General features: G+C 41.5%; 2 protein-coding genes across 2 annotated transcripts; one reads left to right on the top strand and one right to left on the bottom strand.

Moving 5' to 3' along the window:
- Positions 1-1,101: 1,101 nt before the first annotated feature.
- On the bottom strand, positions 1,102-1,683 carry LOC127030825 (olfactory receptor 1019-like). Its single transcript, XM_050917552.1, has one exon. The coding sequence runs from the start codon at positions 1,681-1,683 to the stop codon at positions 1,102-1,104; it is 582 nt and encodes a 193-aa protein (XP_050773509.1).
- Positions 1,684-8,157: 6,474 nt separating this feature from the next.
- Positions 8,158-10,507, top strand: LOC127030824 (olfactory receptor 11L1-like). The gene is made up of 2 exons (XM_050917551.1): positions 8,158-9,090; positions 10,460-10,507. Exons 1-2 carry the CDS (start codon positions 8,158-8,160, stop codon positions 10,505-10,507), a joined length of 981 nt encoding a protein of 326 aa, XP_050773508.1.
- Positions 10,508-18,041: the final 7,534 nt, after the last annotated feature.

Raw genomic sequence — 18,041 nt, 5'->3', positions numbered from 1 at the left:
AAGAGAGTGGTGGAGTTGAGTTCTTCAGTTGGAGGAATTTTGTTGTTTCTTCCCCTGCCCACACAATCATACGTATGCATGTATATATTTTAATATGAACGCTGATTTCTGTCTGTGACAAGATCCAAGGGATGGGTAAAGGGAAAGGACTCTAACATTTATGTCCCCATTCCCCATTTCCTATTTCCCCAAAATTCCTGTCTCAGACCATAGCACAAATTCACTCCCACCCCAAAAGGGATGGGACTCTGGGCATGTATTACAGGTATATTTGGGCCTGTTAAGAGCCTGCTAAGGTGGTGGGAATGGGAAAAGGAGAATAGGGACACTGGCAATGTTCTGCAGCATCAGAGCTGGGAAGAATGGCATGGTAAAGGCTCTATGGCATCAGACCTGGGAAGGGGGACACGGGGTAAATGCTCTGCAGTTTCATAGCTCAGAATGGAACAATGGGAAACCGACTCTGCTGGTGTGTAGAGCTATGGATATATTTGCTTGGAACTAACCCCAATAAACATTGCATTGCCTGCACTTCGGATTTCTGGTCTTCTGCGTTCTGTCTGCGTGACAAGAACCAGGGGAGGGGGTGAAGAGAAAGCCCTTTAACACTCATATCTTCCCCAAGTTCATAAATCAGACTGGGGCTTAGGTGTCTGGCCACACAGAGAGCACATGCTCAGACCAAACAAAATGAATTAATTAATTACTGAAATAATTTAATAATCATAAAGTGCCCAAGGGGTTAGTAATGATTTTTTTTTCAGTATAAAGTACATCAGATAAATGGATGGAATGGTGCCTCTCTTGTCGATGTGGTGGCTGGGAATATTTTAAGCCCTTAGATGGGGTGAGTGGGATTATTGTAATAAATCAATGTCTTTGGCGAGTGGGAATGGCCAGGTACACTGCCATAATGGATGTGAATGTCTTCGGTTGGTATCTATGCTAAATGGGAATGCACCAGACTTGGGGCTGAGGTAACTGAGGAAAAAGTCAAGTTCCCTCCATCCATACTCTGAATCAGCTGCCAAATAATTTAGGGAGCCTTCTTTTTGGAAATATATTGTTGCATTCAAAGAAAGAACTGGCTCCCTCTTCATGCTATTTCCTGCTCCTTCCCATGGCTTTCTTGAAAGAGGCTTGCACATCCTTGTTCCTGAGGCTGTAGCTCATTGGGTTCAGCATGGGTGTGACCACAGTATAAAACACAGAGACCACTTTTCCAATGTCCATGGAGTAGCTGGAGGAGGGGTGGAGGTGGGTGAAGAAACCCGGGCCATAGAACAGCAGGACGGTGAGAAGGTGGGAAGCACAAGTTGAGAAGGTTTTGTGTCTGCCCTGGGCTGAGCGGATTTTCATGATGGTGGATAGTATGTAAGCGTATGATGTGGAAATCAGCAGGAAGCAACTTCCACCTACTGCTGCACTGAGCAGAAAAACCAACACCTCATTAAAATAGGTGTCCATGCAGGCCAATTTGATCAAAGGAGGGATCTCACAGAGGAAGTGATTGATTTCATTGGGACCACAGAAAGGTAGCCTGGCTATAAAGAATATATGTAACATTGAGTAGACAAAACCACCTATCCATATAGCAATGGCAGAGCACATACATGTCCTGTGGTTCATGATGGTTGCATAGTGCAAAGGCTGGCATATTGCCATGTAGCGGTCATAAGCCATCAGGGCAAGAAGAAAAGATCCAGATCCAGCAAAGGAGATGAGAAAGTACAGCTGGGCCATGCAACTGGAGAAGGAAAGAGATTTAATCTTGGCAACAAATTTCACTAGCATATTGAGGAGAGTGACAAAAGACTATGAGATGTCTAAGACAGACAAGTTGACTAGAAAAAAGTACATAGAAGTGTGCAGAGTGGTATCCACCCAGATAGTCAAGCAAATGGAGAGGTTGCCAGCCAAGGTCAGCAGGTAGATAATCAGGAAGCTCATGAAGAATAATGGCTGCATTTCTGGGAAGCTCGAGAGGCCCAGGAGTCTGAATTCTGTCACTGTGCTTTGATTGTCCATGTCTGTCACTTTACCTGCATGCAGGAACAAATAAGGTGAATATACTCAGTAGAAAACAACATGTGGATAATACAAGATGGTGGAATGGAGAGAAAGTATATGTATGCTAAACACACGCTCCACCATGTCTTCCTTTTTGGACCACATTCTGTAGTTCAGAGAGCATTTCTGTCTCTCAAGCGCTTTCAAACATTATTAAGCCTTAAGCACTTATGTTTATTATTAATTATTATTCTTATTAATTCTAGATATATTCCCATGTAACAATCTAAATAATAACACTTGATGTTCAATATTTATTCTGGCTGCACAGTCCTAATTTACATCAACCCACCATGGAAATTCAGCAGCTATTCAAAGTTTATATTCTATGTTTTGGTTTTTATCTATCTTAATAACAGTTTCTTTTAAAATAAAGGTTTAAAGTTCCTGATAAAATGGTAACTTCTTTTCAAGGCTATTGGAAATTTTTCTGCCCTCGAAACCTTATAAGCACATGCTGGAATCCATCTTGATTCAGGTAGAAAGTGCATGCTTAAAATTAAACAAATGTGTAAACATTTTCCTCAGTATGGATGGATGAATTCCTGATTCCCTGGGCAACTCTGAGATGGCTGAGTTCAGGATCCTCACAAAAGGAAGAAAGGAGAGTAGCAAAATATAGGCCCTTCAGAAAAGCAGTCTTTGACTCCCTTAGGGAACTGATGAGCAGGATCCCCTGAGAGGCTAATATGAGGGGGAAAGGAGTCCAGGAAAGCTGGCTCTATTTTAAAAAAGCCTTTACTGAGGGTGCAAGAACAAACCATCCCGATGTGACAGATGATGTGGAAAAAGCTGAAGTATTCAATGCTATTTTTTTTTGGTCTTCACAGACAAGGTTAGCTCCCACACTGTTGTCCTGGGCAACATGGGATGGAGAGGAGGTGAGCAGCCCTCAGTGGTGAAAGAACAGTTTAAGGACTATTTAGAAAAGTTGGACATGCACAAGTCCATGGTTCCAGATCTAATGCATCTGAGGGTGCTGAGAGAATTCGCTGATGTCATTGCAGAGCCATTGGTCATTATCTTTGAAAACTCATGGTGATAGGACAAGGTTCTAGACACTTGGAAAAAGGCAAATATCATGCCCATCTTTTAAAAAGGGAAGAAGGAGAACATAGGGAAGTACAGACCGGTCAGCCTTATCTCAGTCCCTGGAAAAATCATGGACCAGGTCCTAACAGAAACCATTTTGCAGTACTTGGAGGAGAGGAAGGTGATCAGGAACAGTCAACATGGATTCCCCAAGAGCAAATCATGCCTGACCAACCTGATTGCCTTCTATGATGAGATAGTTGGCTCTGTGGATACAGAGAAAGCAGTGGACATGATATATCTTGACTTTAGCAAAGCTTTCAGTACATTCTCCCACAATATTCTTGCCAGCAAGTTAAAAAAGTATGGATTGGATGAATGGACTATTTGGTGAATAGAAATCTGGCTAGATTATTGGGCTCAAGGTGTAGTCATGAATGGCTCGATGTCTAGCTGGCAGATAGTATCAAGCGGAGTGCCACAGGGGTTTATCCTGGGGCCAATTTTGTTCAACATCTTTATTAATGATCTGGATGATGGGATGCATTGCAGACTCAGGAAGTGACCATGTATTCCCACAGGCTGGGGATCGACTGACTAAGCAGAAGTTCTGCAGAAAATGACCTGGGTATTACAGTGGATGAGAAGCTGGATATGAGTAGTCAGCGTGCCCTTGTTGCCAAGGAGGCTAACGGCATATGGGGCTGCATTATTAGGAACTTTGACAGCAGATTGAGGGAAGTGATTATTCCCCTCTATTCAGCGCTGGTGAGGCCAAATCTGGAGTATTGCATCCAGTTTTGGGCCTCCCACTGAAAAAGGATGTAGAGAAATTGGAAAGAGTCCAGCAGAGGGAAATAAAAATTATTAGGTGGCTGGGACACATAACTTACAAGGAGAAGATGAGGGAACTGGGCTTGTTTAGTCTGCAGAAGACAAGAGTGAGGGGAGATTTGATAGCAGCCTTCAACTACCTGAAGTGGGGTTCCAAAGAGGATGGAGCTTGGCTGTTCTCAGTGGTGGCAGATGACAGAATAAGGAGCAATGGTCTCAAGTCGCAGTTGGGGAGGTCAGGTTGGATATCAGGAAACACAATTTCACTTGGAGGGTGGTGAAGCATTGGAATGGGTTCCCTAGGGAGGTGGTGGAATCTCTATCCTTACAGGTTTTTAAGGCCCATCTTGACAAAGCCCTGGTTGGGATGATTTAGTTGGTGTTGGTCCTGCTTTGAGCAGGGGGTTGGACTAGATGACCTCCTGAGCTCTCTTCCAACCTTAATCTTCTATGATTCCCTTAGTCCCCTTTGAATATTGCTCAGCCTTGGTAAATCACTTTGACATCTCTACAATGGGGATTTACCATTTCGCACTCTGCAGAAATAAATCTAAACACTAGCTAAAATTCTAAAACAAAACAAAACTTGGTTTATCTTTGAAATTCAACTTTTAAAAAATATTTTTCATATAGATGTTTTTATTTATATTTATTTATATTTATTTTATAAAAGTTCACTGGAGTTTTAAGCGGAACAATTTTAATCCCTTGCTGTGTGAAAATTTTGTCCATCCTACTTTTGAGAAAGATTAATTTTCTTCTTTGTTCTTTTAAAATGTTTTAAAACTCCTTTCACATGTACAGAATATTTGTAGTTACACTGAAAATGTAAAAAATGGAAAATCACACCAAAAAAACAAAGAAATGAATTAACAAAAATCTTTCAAATTGTCCATTTCCTCAAAATGTTTTATATTTTGGTAAGCTCTAATTAAGTCATAAAATATTATAAATAGGTTCAGATAAATCAATGGGAAAATCAAACAGCTCTTTCACAGTTTGTAAAGTAAAGCACCTATATGTCTTTGCATGACTGGGGTCTTAATACATATTCTCTGCAAAATTATGAACTGCACTTCTACTCCTTCAAATCTATTATTTTTCATCCCTCACTATTTTTTTGAGTTTTTTAGTATTATTGTTTGTTTTTTTGCCAATGAAACTATAAATGAAATATTAAATAGTGTCTGTTCTTTTCACAGAGAGAGAAAGGATAGGCATCATTCTGCATCTAGGTGTTTTCATGCAGGGTGACACATATTCAGATATTAAACAAATTGTTTCTTTCTGACAACTATTTTCGTACTTTTGGGCACAAATTATTTGGACTTTCTGAATTCAAAATATGTACCCTTTGGTTAATGCTATATTAATATCCTTCTTATTTACCTAAGGACTCAGAAGTACTTCAGAATCCTCATGAGATATAAAAACATCATCCTGCTTCTTTTCAAACAGACAAGAAAAATATTTATTTAAATACTTTTAATTTTTCTACATCATCAACAATGTTATTGTCTCCATCTAGTGACAGGCTTATACCATTGTTATGATTCCTTTTTTCCAGATATTATTGAAAATGTCTTTCTTATTACCTTAGCCCAGCCATTGCTGGATTTTGTCCTCATGTCTTTAGCTTCCTTTATCAATTTTCATAGCTTCTAATATATATTAATCGTTATCTACTGTTCTGTTTTCATTTGTTATGCTTATATTTTTGTTTCTGTTTTAACAGCTACTTTCACTTCCCGTCTTAACCAAGATGGGCTTTTGAACAATGTTTTCTTCTTTCAAAAATGGGAAATGGTGGCTTTTTTGGCAACTGAGTAAACCTTTTTTAACAATTCCTAGTTTTAATTCACATTTTTCTGTCTCTATTCTTCAATGCAGTCACTTTTCTCCAATTTTTATCAGCATTTTTTAATCAGCCGTTTAAAGCACCAGGTGTGTGTGTGTGTGTGTGTGTGTGTGTGTGTGTGTGTGTGTGTGTGTGTGTGTGTGTGTGTGTGTGTGTGTGTGTGTGTGTGTGTGTGTTATCGTTTGGGACTTTCCTGTGATTTCCCTAAGAAATGTAGTCAAGTCATTTTCAGTTGTGTATAGACAAGCACTAAATTCAAAGCCAGATATTCAGGAGCCTGTTCGTTTCTGTCCATTTGGTCATAAAGTCAATGAAATCCCAAACTGAGATTTTAGGGATGGTATATGATGAGGGGAAGAGAGTTTGTGTGAGAATTAACAGACTCTTTTAAATTTTTTCTAAGCAAGTTTTCTCTGAAGTAGCTGAGAGAAGTGACTTTCTGCACGTGACACTGCAGAGTTCTAAGCTTAGAACTCCAGAGTGTCACCTGCGGAAAGTCACTTTTCACAGGAAAACCAGACACTGAGGAATCATTAGTAGAGGTTTCCTGAGTTGCATGTGGTATAATAACTGGAAATGGAGAAAGTTGGTCAGGTTTCAGGAGGGATTCAGTTCAATGTGGATTCAGAGGCTTAGAAATGCAACCCAGTGCCAGACTGCTTCCAAACATAACCCAGAGTTTCAGCCTAAAATAGGGGCCATTTGGCTCCCTTCATAGAGATCTCTTTCCTATAGCTCTGCCTGTCTGCTGCATCATGAATCACACTACGGGAGAGTAAATGGCTAATTTCCATACACACTCATCTATCTATCTATTGATCTAATTGGCCTTCATCAATGTAAAATCTGACCCTAAAAGTTCTTGAATTGAGCCTGATCCAAAAACAGCCGAAGTCAATGTATTTGGGGATTTGAATCTGGCCTCATATGAATTTCCACCCTTTTCCTGATATGTCACATGCTTTAGATTACACCTCAGTCATTAAAACAGAACAGCTGGGGTCTTGCTTTGTGTATCTCTTGTTCGGGAATTCCAGTGGGGTTGCAGAGAGTGGGTCCCAGAGATGCCAAGCAAGGGTTGAAATGAAGGTACAGTCCAAGAAAGAGTTATTATTTCGCTGTGTCAGACTCCAGAAAGCTGAACTCTGATCAGAAGTGGGTAGATGCTAGCTAGTCTCTTTGCTATGTGATTTAGAACTTGGGAACAGGTGGTTTAGAGTCCAACCACAATTCAAAATGTGATTAATTTTGGGGTAACTGCTGATTCTTGGATTATGTCCTCATTTCTTGCACAAAGGTAATCAAGTAAGTTACCAGGACTATCTGTTCTATACTTGAGTCTGAGCAGTTTTCAACCATGAGCACTTTAAAATTTGGTTATGGGGTTATGGAAAAGGTTAAGCAAAAATAGACCTTCTTATTGAACAGATATGTTCATATTCAGAATTGTATACGCTGACTATATTTACGAATATTCTGATAGATAGATAGATAGATAGATAGAGATATTCATTGCCAACACAACTATGAGAGGAGAGGCAATCTATTGTTTTATACAACAGCTGTAAAATTACAAATTTTTGTTACTTCAGACAATGCCTGAGCAGTGAAATTCCATCGTAACTCTCAGATGCTAGAATGAGATTTGCAGAGCATTTGTGGCTGTGAGTGTATGTTTGTGCCAATGTGGGATTGTGATGGTATTTATGTTTATATGTGTGAATTTTACTGTGAGGATGTTTCCTTTCTTTTATGTGTGTGTGAGACAGTGTGCATTTATGACTGAGATTTTGTGTATATATTGCGGTGAGATGTGTGAGGTGTATTTATATGTGTTGTGTTGTTTCTTAGGCATTTACTTGTGTGCATGAAAGTCCAAGTGTGTTTGTTAATGCATGTGTCATGGAGTATTTTTCTGTGTGAAAGTTTGAGTAACTGTGTTTGTGAGAAAGTTTGTGTGAGAGCATTTTTGGGAATGTTTATGCATGGGTATGTTTGTATTTCACTGTCTAAATATGAACTTTTCCATGATACCTGAAATATATGTGTACCAAAAGAAATACATTAAATAATTGGATTTAATTATTACCTTGCAAAAAAAATGAGAAGTTAAATGAATGGGGAGTTGAAAGAAAGAAAGAAAGAAAGAAAGAAAGAAAGAAAGAAAGAAAGAAAGAAAGAAAGAAAGAAAGAAAGAAAGAAAGAAAAAGCACTGTGGTGATACTTATAGTGTTCCCTTAGGCCCGTTTGAGAATCCCAGTTGTAATTGTTATTTATTATTTTATCAGTGGTGATGCTGGTTATAAGAGTAGTAATGATGGTGCTTCTACCATTTGCAGGCAAATTCTAGCTCTCCCAAGGAGATGACCAACAACACCGCAGGGGTGGAGTTCTGGCTGCTGGGGTTCCATAGTGTTCCTGGCTGGCAGGCCCTGCTTTTCTTTGTGTTCTTGGTCATCTACATCCTAACCATCACAGGGAACATTGTCATCATCTCGGTGGTAAGGCTGGAACTCTGGCTCCACTCGCCCATGTACACTTTCCTCCAGAACCTCTCCTTTCTGGAGATCTGCTACACCAGCACCATCATGCCCAAGATGCTGGCCAACTTACTGGTAGAAAGGAAGGCCATCTCATTTGCTGGATGCATGGCACAGCTCTATTGCTTTGTCTTCCTGGGGGCCACTGAGTGCTTCCTCCTGGTGGTGATGGCTTATGACAGGTACCTCGCCATATGTTACCCATTACACTACACGGTGGCCATGAGTGATACATCTTGTACCCGCCTGGCCACGGTCTCCTGGGTGACTGGCATCTTCACCGGGCTCTTACCCTGCTTCCTAATCTCCAGGCTCCATTTCTGTGGCTCCAACCAGATTAAACATTTCTTCTGTGATATCCCTCCATTGCTCAAGCTCTCCTGCTCAGACACCTCCACTACCGAAGTCATCATATTCATTCTTTCCCTCCTGGTCCTCGTCAGCTGTCTGCTGCTGACCCTAGTATCTTACCTCTTCATCATTCTCACCATCCTGAAGATCCCGTCCTCCTCTGGGAAGAGGAAGACCTTCTCCACCTGTGGCTCACACCTGGCCGTGGTGGCCATCTACTATGGCACCATGATCTCCATGTATGTCCGCCCTACCTCCAGCCTGCCCTCGAAGCTCAGTAAGATTGTCTCTGTGTTCTACACCATTATCACCCCCCTCCTGAACCCCGTCATCTACAGCCTGAGGAACAAGGACTTCAGGGATGCTTTAAAGAAAGTAATCAGCGGACAGTGCAGTCTGCACAGAGTATAAATAAATGTAAGAGCTTGGAGGTTGGATTCTGGCTAATGCTGAGGGGCCTTTATACCAAACTGGGTGTATAAAAATGAATGTAAATTACAATTTCATCCATTTTCATTTTCTTTTACACTGCCAGAATACTGTAAAAGGGCTTCAGCGTTTATCTAGCTATCCTATTACAAACCCCTCTATTGATAAAAAATTGAATCCTTTTTGTATAAAGTTTACCTAAATAAATTCACACACATTCCAAAGTTAACACAACCTGAATATTTGCTGTGGTGATTTACCTACTTGATTTTTGATTTTATATGTTGTCGCATTTTTCTTTTTATTGGTTTATTTCATTATCATGCTGTCAGAGCACCTTGAAATGCTTCACCAATAAACCATGCTTCTCTTATTTGTGATATTTAATTCTAAGTGTGAAGGAGTAACTGTTTTACACTGATATTTCTAATCAGAAATTTTTTTTTTGGTCATAAATAAAACAAATAGGAAAAATCCAGTATATCTGGAGAGTGTGTTGGTGAGATCAGAAATGAGAGAGGAACATTCCACAAAACAATCTCTCTACTGGCATATAGTCCAGGAGCTCTAAAAAAAAAAAGGTGCAAGAACTTCAAGACCTAATGATCTGCCCAGGTGGGTCACTTTTCAGGATTGGGATGAAATAAAAGCAACTTTTGAAAATAGGGCTCAAAATAATCATTGCAAATATTGTCTTAATATTAATACGACTGCAAATAACAATACTGATGGATCCCTAAAATGGCATGGACTAGGCTGCACATTTGATGCTATCTCGTTCCAAACTAGACAAGACCTTAGATGCCCAGGTGACAAAGGGCCAAGTTTCTAAAGGCATTTAGGTTCCTCTAAGGAGGTAGTGTATCACTTAGGAAAATGAGAGATAGGCGCTTTTTTTGTTTGTTTTTTGTTGGTTTCTTTTAACCGTTCTCTAGTCTTTTGGGCTGAAATTGCAACCCACTTAGAGGATTTTGAATGCTCAGATCTGAATGAAATTAATGGGGACTGACATCCCATTTGCCAAGGCAGCTTTGCAAATCTCTGTAGTAGTGATCTAAATAGCACGGAAAACATGGGAGGTGGCACCGCATCCTCACACCATGCCAGTGGTGCTGGTGATCTCTCTCTGTTCTACTCAGCGGGGTGGTGTCTAAAGCAACTGACATGCCCAGGTCCCAGAAACCCAGCTGTTGAGAACATCAACTCCCTCCTCTAACAACACCTAGTGGTGCTGTAGCACTCAGTGAGCCTAATCCATTCATGGTGAAAAGGGCACATCACCACCTGTAGTTAATGTTGCCTGGCCAATTTACATGAGAGATGAATTTGTGCTGCTCCTCACAAGACCAAAATCTCTGGTTCTGCAGTCACCTCTGAAACACACAGGCAGTGAAATGCCATAGAATGCAGTAACAGCACTATGTGTGCTATTTATTTGTAGAGAGAGATAGAAAACCACATACCCCAAAGTATTGGCCTATACACAGCATTGTAAGACATTTCGACTCGGTTCTCCCGCTTCGCAGTAGGTTATCCCCCATAACATTCTCCTTCCTTTACCATAAAAGACATCCCATTCATCAACTGTAAAATTCACCTCCTTCACCAACCACCTCTCTTCCCTCTGCCACCAGTAGACTTCTCCTCCCTACATTACTTCTCTACTGTTGCCTGAACTATTGATTATGTATTGATCTCCCTAATTATTTAGCATTCCCAATTAACACTCTGAAATATGGCAGGTTCTTGTCCCAAGATCAGGCTCAGTATTATCAGAATTACTGTTTAGCAGAGAGCCCTATTGTGCCCGTCTGTGACAACAACTCACACTCCAGGAACACTTTTTGTGATTGTGAAATTTTTTTAATTATTACTACGATTTGTAAAACGATCCACACACGTAAGGTGAAATAATACAACCCCATAATAATGTTCAGTACCATTGGCTGGGAATACTCACTCTACACTTCGAGAGGACTCAGAGGATTGAGAAAGTTTCTATTTGGCTCCATCATGCTAATGGAGAACTCCAATAGCCTAATCCATGCCAAGAATTTATAGGCCTTAATGTTTATCAGTCACATGCATGAATATCTCCTTCCTCTTTTACCATATCTTCAGTGCCTCACACTCAGAGTAATGGGGTGCCATTATCCTATAGATTAATATATTCATTAGTTTAAACTTATTAGCATATATGTCAATTAGTTGCCCTAACTACCAATGGTTAAACAGCTGCTGATCATCTATTGTTGTTAACCCCGCTCCCTCAATACCATAAAACTGGTACCAGCTGCTTACTAGATTAAGCAACCTACTCTTATGGCAGTGAGGCCTTGCTTTTATACTAAGCACTTACACTAATTCTTATAGGCTTGGGCCTATAGATCTGCTGTGTTTCTGCATCATTATTCTTTTCTCTTATTCAGTCTCAGTTGCCCACTTACTTCCTTTTACTGATGCATAGCAGTGGGACTTTTTAACCCTTTACAGGTAAAATAAGTAAAGAACAGCTACTAACAGGGATTTTATAGCTAACTGGCTGGTTATGTTTTCATAAAAGAGAGCTACCCCTCCCTTTATTTATCACAAACATTATCTTGGCACGGCAGCACTAGTATAGCATCACTTGCATCATAAAGAACAGAAGTACTTGTGGTATCTTAGGACTAACAAATTTATTTGAGCATAAGCTTTTGTGGGCTACAGCCCACTTCTTCCGATGCACGGAATGGAACATATATTGAGGAGATATATATACACATACGGAAAGCATGAAAATGTGGGAGTTGTCTTACCAACTTGCATCATAATTACTGTTTCAAGGTCACCCTTTCTAAGATCTCTAACATCAACATGCTAACTTGGATTCCTTTGAAGTTTGGTGTGCCTTGGGAGGGTTCCGGGTAAGGGTAGTGTTCCAGATTTGGAGTCAGTTGAGCTGGACTTTGGAGAGATATCAGCTCTGGAATAAAATAACCCTTTTCTCAAAAGTTTGTTTATTCTTGCACAGCGCTTCAGCTCAAACTTTGGACGTGATACAAGTCAAAATGGTTTCAATTTGTCGAGTTTTACCCAAGTCAGTGCATGGCCCCCGTTAACTCTTTGGTATATCCAAATTTAGAAGGACATTTAAGAACAGGAATGTTCACTTTTTACAGGACGTGCACCCCAATACAGAACTAAACATCGAGAGAGTTTCCATTTGTCCCTGCCTGCAGGTATATGGGATCTTGGGGAGCAATTACCACACAGGTGGGGTGCCAATTAATTTCTTTATTAAAGGGAAAAGGAAGTGGTGGGAATTTAACGATGAAATGTGATGGGAGGGGTGTAATAGGTGTTTACAATAGACAATGATGGGAGGGTGTTCTTACTGAACAGTGTAGGGAGTTTTAACAGTGGGGTACAGTAAGTGGGGTTCAGCACAATGGGATACAGTACAGTCAATAAGCAACTTAACTTTATATAGGCAACTATACAGAGCAACAAAACAGGAAACTATAAAAAGGCAGGTGAAACTTACAAGCTGTACAATCTTAGCAAACTTTGACCTATTAAACTAAAAAGCAAAACCTACTGTGCACCTTATGCTATGGGGAAGTTACAGAGGGCAGAGTGGTATGTGCCCAGGATACAGCTCCCAAGGCAGCCACCCAAGGAAGCCAAGGGATGATGGCTGCAGCAGTGGATACAGCTGAAAGCAGGGAGCAGAGCTTAGCAGTGGTACAAGCTTATTTTTAGCAGCAAAGCGCCACGGAGTTAAAGAGAGGTTTTAAGACACAGACTAAGGCTTAGCTTGAGTCTGTGTGCTAGGGAAACAGAGCCAGCAGCTAAAGTAATAAAATAAAAGTATGGAAAGTTTCACAGAGGGATTCTTACCAGTCCCCAAGGCAGCAGCAAAGGCAGAAGCAGCAGCAACATCAGAAGAAGCAAGGAGGGCTCGGTACGGTCTGGATAATCAGGAGATCTCTCAGGCAGCAATTCGTTCTTCGTGGGGGGGGTTAAAAATCGGGGGTATGCGCAAAAATAAAACAAGAGCAGAGAAAGGACCCCCCAAAACCCCTGGTTGATCAGACCAGGCAGCAATGCAGGAACCTTTCTGATGTTTGTTTCAAAAATGTCTGTTTTTAAAGGCAAATTTAGGCAGTTTCCCGCCAGTAATCCTGATAGGCTCCCTTTGTCACAGGGGAGGAGGCACAGGGAAAAAAACTGCAGGTGAGCACAGAGACATGCCTGGGCAGAGTCCTGTGCAGTAGGTGACTCAAAAGCACATGAGGCCTATGACTCATGCCCAGGATCTTAAAAACACAATAGGTCTTGCAGCTCTGGACATTGCCTGCCCTATACCAAGCCCAGGTTCAAAAGGTGATAACAAGACTAACCCTTTGAACAGGGCAGTGGTCCCACTTAGCACGCAGCACAAGTGGCCATCCCTTTGAGAAGGGCAGTGGCCCTGGTAAAAAACTTAACAGCCTGGGAAGGGCGGCCACAGGAGGAGAACAAAAACAAAATGGAGTATGAGAACAGCTATAAGAAACAAAATGGAATAGGAGGATATCTGTAACAGACACCATTCTCTCTATTTTTTATTGTTTTAAAGCTCTACTCTTGTAAGTGGCCTAAAATCCGAATGGTTGCTCGGATTGTTTTAAACTTTGCTGCAGCAAAGGCAGGGAGGAATGGGGAGGGCAATAAGTGATGATGGTTGGTAGTGGAGGGAAGAGAGGTTGGGGGCTCAGATGAGGAAGGTGTGAGTGTTAGGGGGTGTGGGGAGATGAGAGAATGGGTAGGGGGATGTGGAGTGAGTAGGAGGGGGACTGAGTGAAAAAAAGGGCAGGGGAACCTGTCAGCCCCACATGCTCCCCTCTCATGTGTGTGCCCAAATCTAGGGGTCTCTTGCCCCTCTAAGCAGGTCTTTGCCCCCTCCCTGCCCCACTCATATGAGCTGGGATTGGAGGGCCTTTTCACTCTCGAGTGTCTGAGCCCTTCTTGCTGCCCCCCACGTGTGCCAGCATCTGGGGGGTCTGTGTCCATCTAAAGATGTGGACCACTCTCCATACATCCCCTTGTGTGAGCAAGGCTTAGGGAGGGGTTGCCATTTTGGGAGCATCTGTAGCTCCCTCCCTGCCCCACATATGAGCCCTTTAGGTGGGGAGCTAAGAATGGGCAAGTTTCCTTCCAAGGAGGGAGGTGGGAGAGCCCATGGAGATGAGCAGAGAGCCTGAGCCAAGGACGTTGAGGGGATTAGACTGCTTTGAGTGAAACTGATGATGACACCTGCCTGAGTCTTCATATAGCCTGATCCACTTGCAAAGTTAACTCCATAAAATTGAGATCCAAGACCATACTCATCCTCAGTTGATGATGTAGCCCAAAGAGCTAGCTTAGCATTGTATTCAGCAGGAACAAAAGGAACCTACAGGCCTATATCATGTGAACCTGTTAGCAGAAGGCTTTGACATCTATGAGCCTTAGCTTAAGTAAGTAGCCCCACAATGACTCTGAGATTTGGAAAACTGGGAACATTGTTCTTATGGGGGATATTGGTATAAAATGACATCAGGTAACCACAGAAACATTGAACTGATACTGGACTTGGATGTTGACCAATATGATAATAAATGAAAATAATTAAAATATGAACTGATAGGATGAGGACCCCCAAGATTATTAGGGTGAGGAACTTATATATGGGCAAAGGAGTTGGGCATATCTGTGAATATATATGGTAACTATCGGACCCTCTACTCGCCCATGCCCCAACGTAAGGGGGAGATCTGGACCATTGGACTCGTTTTGCAGGCCAGGGACAGAAGAGATGACCGCTTGTCTCTAACCACCAAATCCCCAGGAAACAGTGTGATTCTATGTAAGGAATGATACTAAGTATCAGCTTAATCTTATATTACTGCTGCAATTTTATTTGACTGGGAGCTTTTGTGTCTTTACTAATTGCACTAATAAAATTGCTTAAAATTTTACTTTATCCTGGTATAAAAATATCACTCCCAAAATCACAGATCCAAACCGACACTCGTCTGGTGGTAAAACATTTCTAGTACAGACCAGGTCTTCGTGTTCATTTTTAAGATTACATTCTATGTTCATCAGAGTCATTTCCTTGAGTGTGTATCTACTAGGGAACAGTATTGTGTGAGTAGGTGTGCTTTTGAATGTGCTCCTGGGAAATCAATATGCAATTGAGTTTTTACACTGATCTGCATCTCTTTGAGAATGTGTGTTTCTGGCTGTGAATCACTGTGTGAAGTTATGAATGTATAACATCATGTGTGAAATTCAGCACATCTCAGGAGCTTCTAACAAAGTAGCTGATGCACTCTCCCGTGAGAGTTTCCCAGAATCCAGTAGTTAAAAAGTGTTCTTAAACTGTAGAAGTCTGTTAGTTATATACTTAGTGGTATATGTAAAGGTGCATGTGTGAAACATACATGAACGTGTGCTTTATCAGCACTCGTTAGGGTCTGTGAGTGAATTTCTGAGCCTTCATTTGTGTATGATTGCTTCTGAATGACAATATTGTGTGTTTACCAGCACAAAGTGCTGTGTGAGTGTGTGTGTTTTGTGAGTGTACATTGCTGTGTGTATGTTTCAAATTGCACATAACTGGTTATTTATCAGTAAATATTATTATGTTTGTAAGTGTATATTGACTTAGCAGAATCCCTGTATTAAAGCCAAAAGCTGCTATCTCCCTGCAGCTCCTAGCCGCTAAGATAATAACCTTTTAGTGGGTTATTGAAAGGAGAGAAGTTGAAGAGTAGAACTTGTTGGGAAAGGGAGTTTCTCATCTTGTGAGGCTTTTCAAGAAATCTGAAATATTTTCCCATATGGGAAAATTGAATTATTTTTCAAACAGATAACCTGAAAGCAACAAAAAAAAAAAAAATTAAAAAAAAGCAGATTGAGTCAAAAGAAAACATTTACCTTCCATAATTTTTATAGTTTCATAGAATTTTAGGCCAGGAGGAATGATGCAAGCACCGAGTCAGAAATTCTTTTTATCACCGACCATTGAATCCCACTCAGTTACCCCTGTGTTGAGCCCAATGACTTCAATTAAACTAATAGATTTCAGTCCTAAGCAGACTGCATTGTTGTGAGCCAGAGGCCTAGACCTTGGCAGACTGAGGTCTCACCTGTGCCCTAGGCCCTGGCAAGGACAGGGAACTAATCAGCTGGAGTACATCCATGTGATCCTAGCAGGCGACCTGCGCCCCATGCTCCAGGGCAAAGTTTCATTTTGATTTTGACCCTTTATTTTTCACTTTTCTTTAGAATGAATTAACTGAAATTTTCAAATGATTTTTTTTTTCAAATTGAAAAATGTCAAAACTGGACATTTTAACAAATTTGAACCTTTTAAAAGAAATCAAATTAGAATATTCATCAAAACCAACCAACCCTTTGCTGCGAACAGAGTTTCCATGAATCATCATTTTCTGATGAACAAAACCATATTGTGAGAAAATTTCCAACTCGAGGTCATAATCAGCCCACTGACTACAATTTTTTCCTTCTCTCTTAGGCCCCAACCCTGAAACCTGTCACTCTCTCCCACCGGCAGACTTCTATGTTCATGTGAATGCCCTTTGACCGGAGGCTCTCAACTTTTTCTCAGATCCCTGACCATATCAATAGAGAGATGCCTTATGGACCCATCTCCTATCCATTGTGATCTCATCAACTTCCTCTCCTCCCAGATACAAATATAGAGACCACTTCCTTTGACCATTCAAGTTCACACAACAGCTCAACATTAACCTACTGCCTCATCTTCAGTTCAGATTCACAGGGAAAGGAAATGGATCTGAAACTGTTTAACAAGGTGAGATCCCCAACAGGTCAATATCAGCCATAGCTAAATTTGTGTCAGTGGGCAAGAACCACAGCTGGTGTAAATCAGCAGTAGCTCCACTGGAGTTAATGAGACCAGATTCCCCAGCTGGTGAAAACTGATATAGCTGCCTGGGCACCTTAGGGCCAGATCCCCAGCTAATGGAAATCAGACTAACTCCACTGGAATCAAATGGCCAAATCTTGACTTGGCATAAACAGCCCTAACTACTCAGAACTCAGTGGAACTGTATCAGTTTACATCAGTTTAGGACATAGGTAGAAGCTTTTAATGTTTGCCTCTGGCTGCTTCTTAGAGGCCAACATCAAACAGCCAGGGCAGCCTGAGCTGTGAGTTCCTGTGGTGGCTGCATCCCAAGAGCTGCTGATGCAAAGCAGGAGAAAAACATCTCTGCTCTTGCAGAGCTGATTATGTGGAGTTAATGAAGGAACAGGCTCCTCCAGGCCAGCGGGGGCTCTGATGCCACTGGGCTCTGAGCTATTGTAAGTCACATGTCTGTGCTATAAATATATAGTTTATTCTGTAATCTCCTTCAGACACCCTTTGGGCCTCAGCCCTGCATTGTTTTTAGTCTAGCATCTTTTCAGGGTGCTGCCACCACCTGAGATCCAGGGCATATTGTGTTCCCTCTCTGGGTGGTTACGTTGAGCAAGGGCAGCTTATCATGGTGGTTTGCTCCTAAGGTGAGATCAGAGCTGGGCTCACAGCCCCAGAGACAGGAGTCAGCTATTTAGCCCCAGAACAAGCACATCCTGGGTTGTGACCATGTTTGAAGCCTGCAGAAGCTGGAATCAGTTTCACAGCTGGGTGGGGCTTCCTGCCCCCATCCTATTTAGACCTTCACCTCTCAGCCAAGCCAGTCCAAGGAGGGAAGCAGGGAGTGTCTATCTGTGAAGGGGATTCTTGTCTTCTAGGAACTGCTGAAAGACTCAGCAACTCAGGAAATATGGTGAAGTGACAGGGAAACTGCTGCTGGATAATACAGAGATGGGGTGTTATTGGCAGATACAGAGATAGGCAATGACTGAAGAACCCTGGTGGTGAAGTG

Source organism: Gopherus flavomarginatus, chromosome 11, assembly GCF_025201925.1.
Source record: "Gopherus flavomarginatus isolate rGopFla2 chromosome 11, rGopFla2.mat.asm, whole genome shotgun sequence".
Taxonomy (NCBI): Eukaryota; Metazoa; Chordata; order Testudines; family Testudinidae; genus Gopherus; species Gopherus flavomarginatus.
This window is presented reverse-complemented; position numbering and strand designations above follow the sequence as displayed.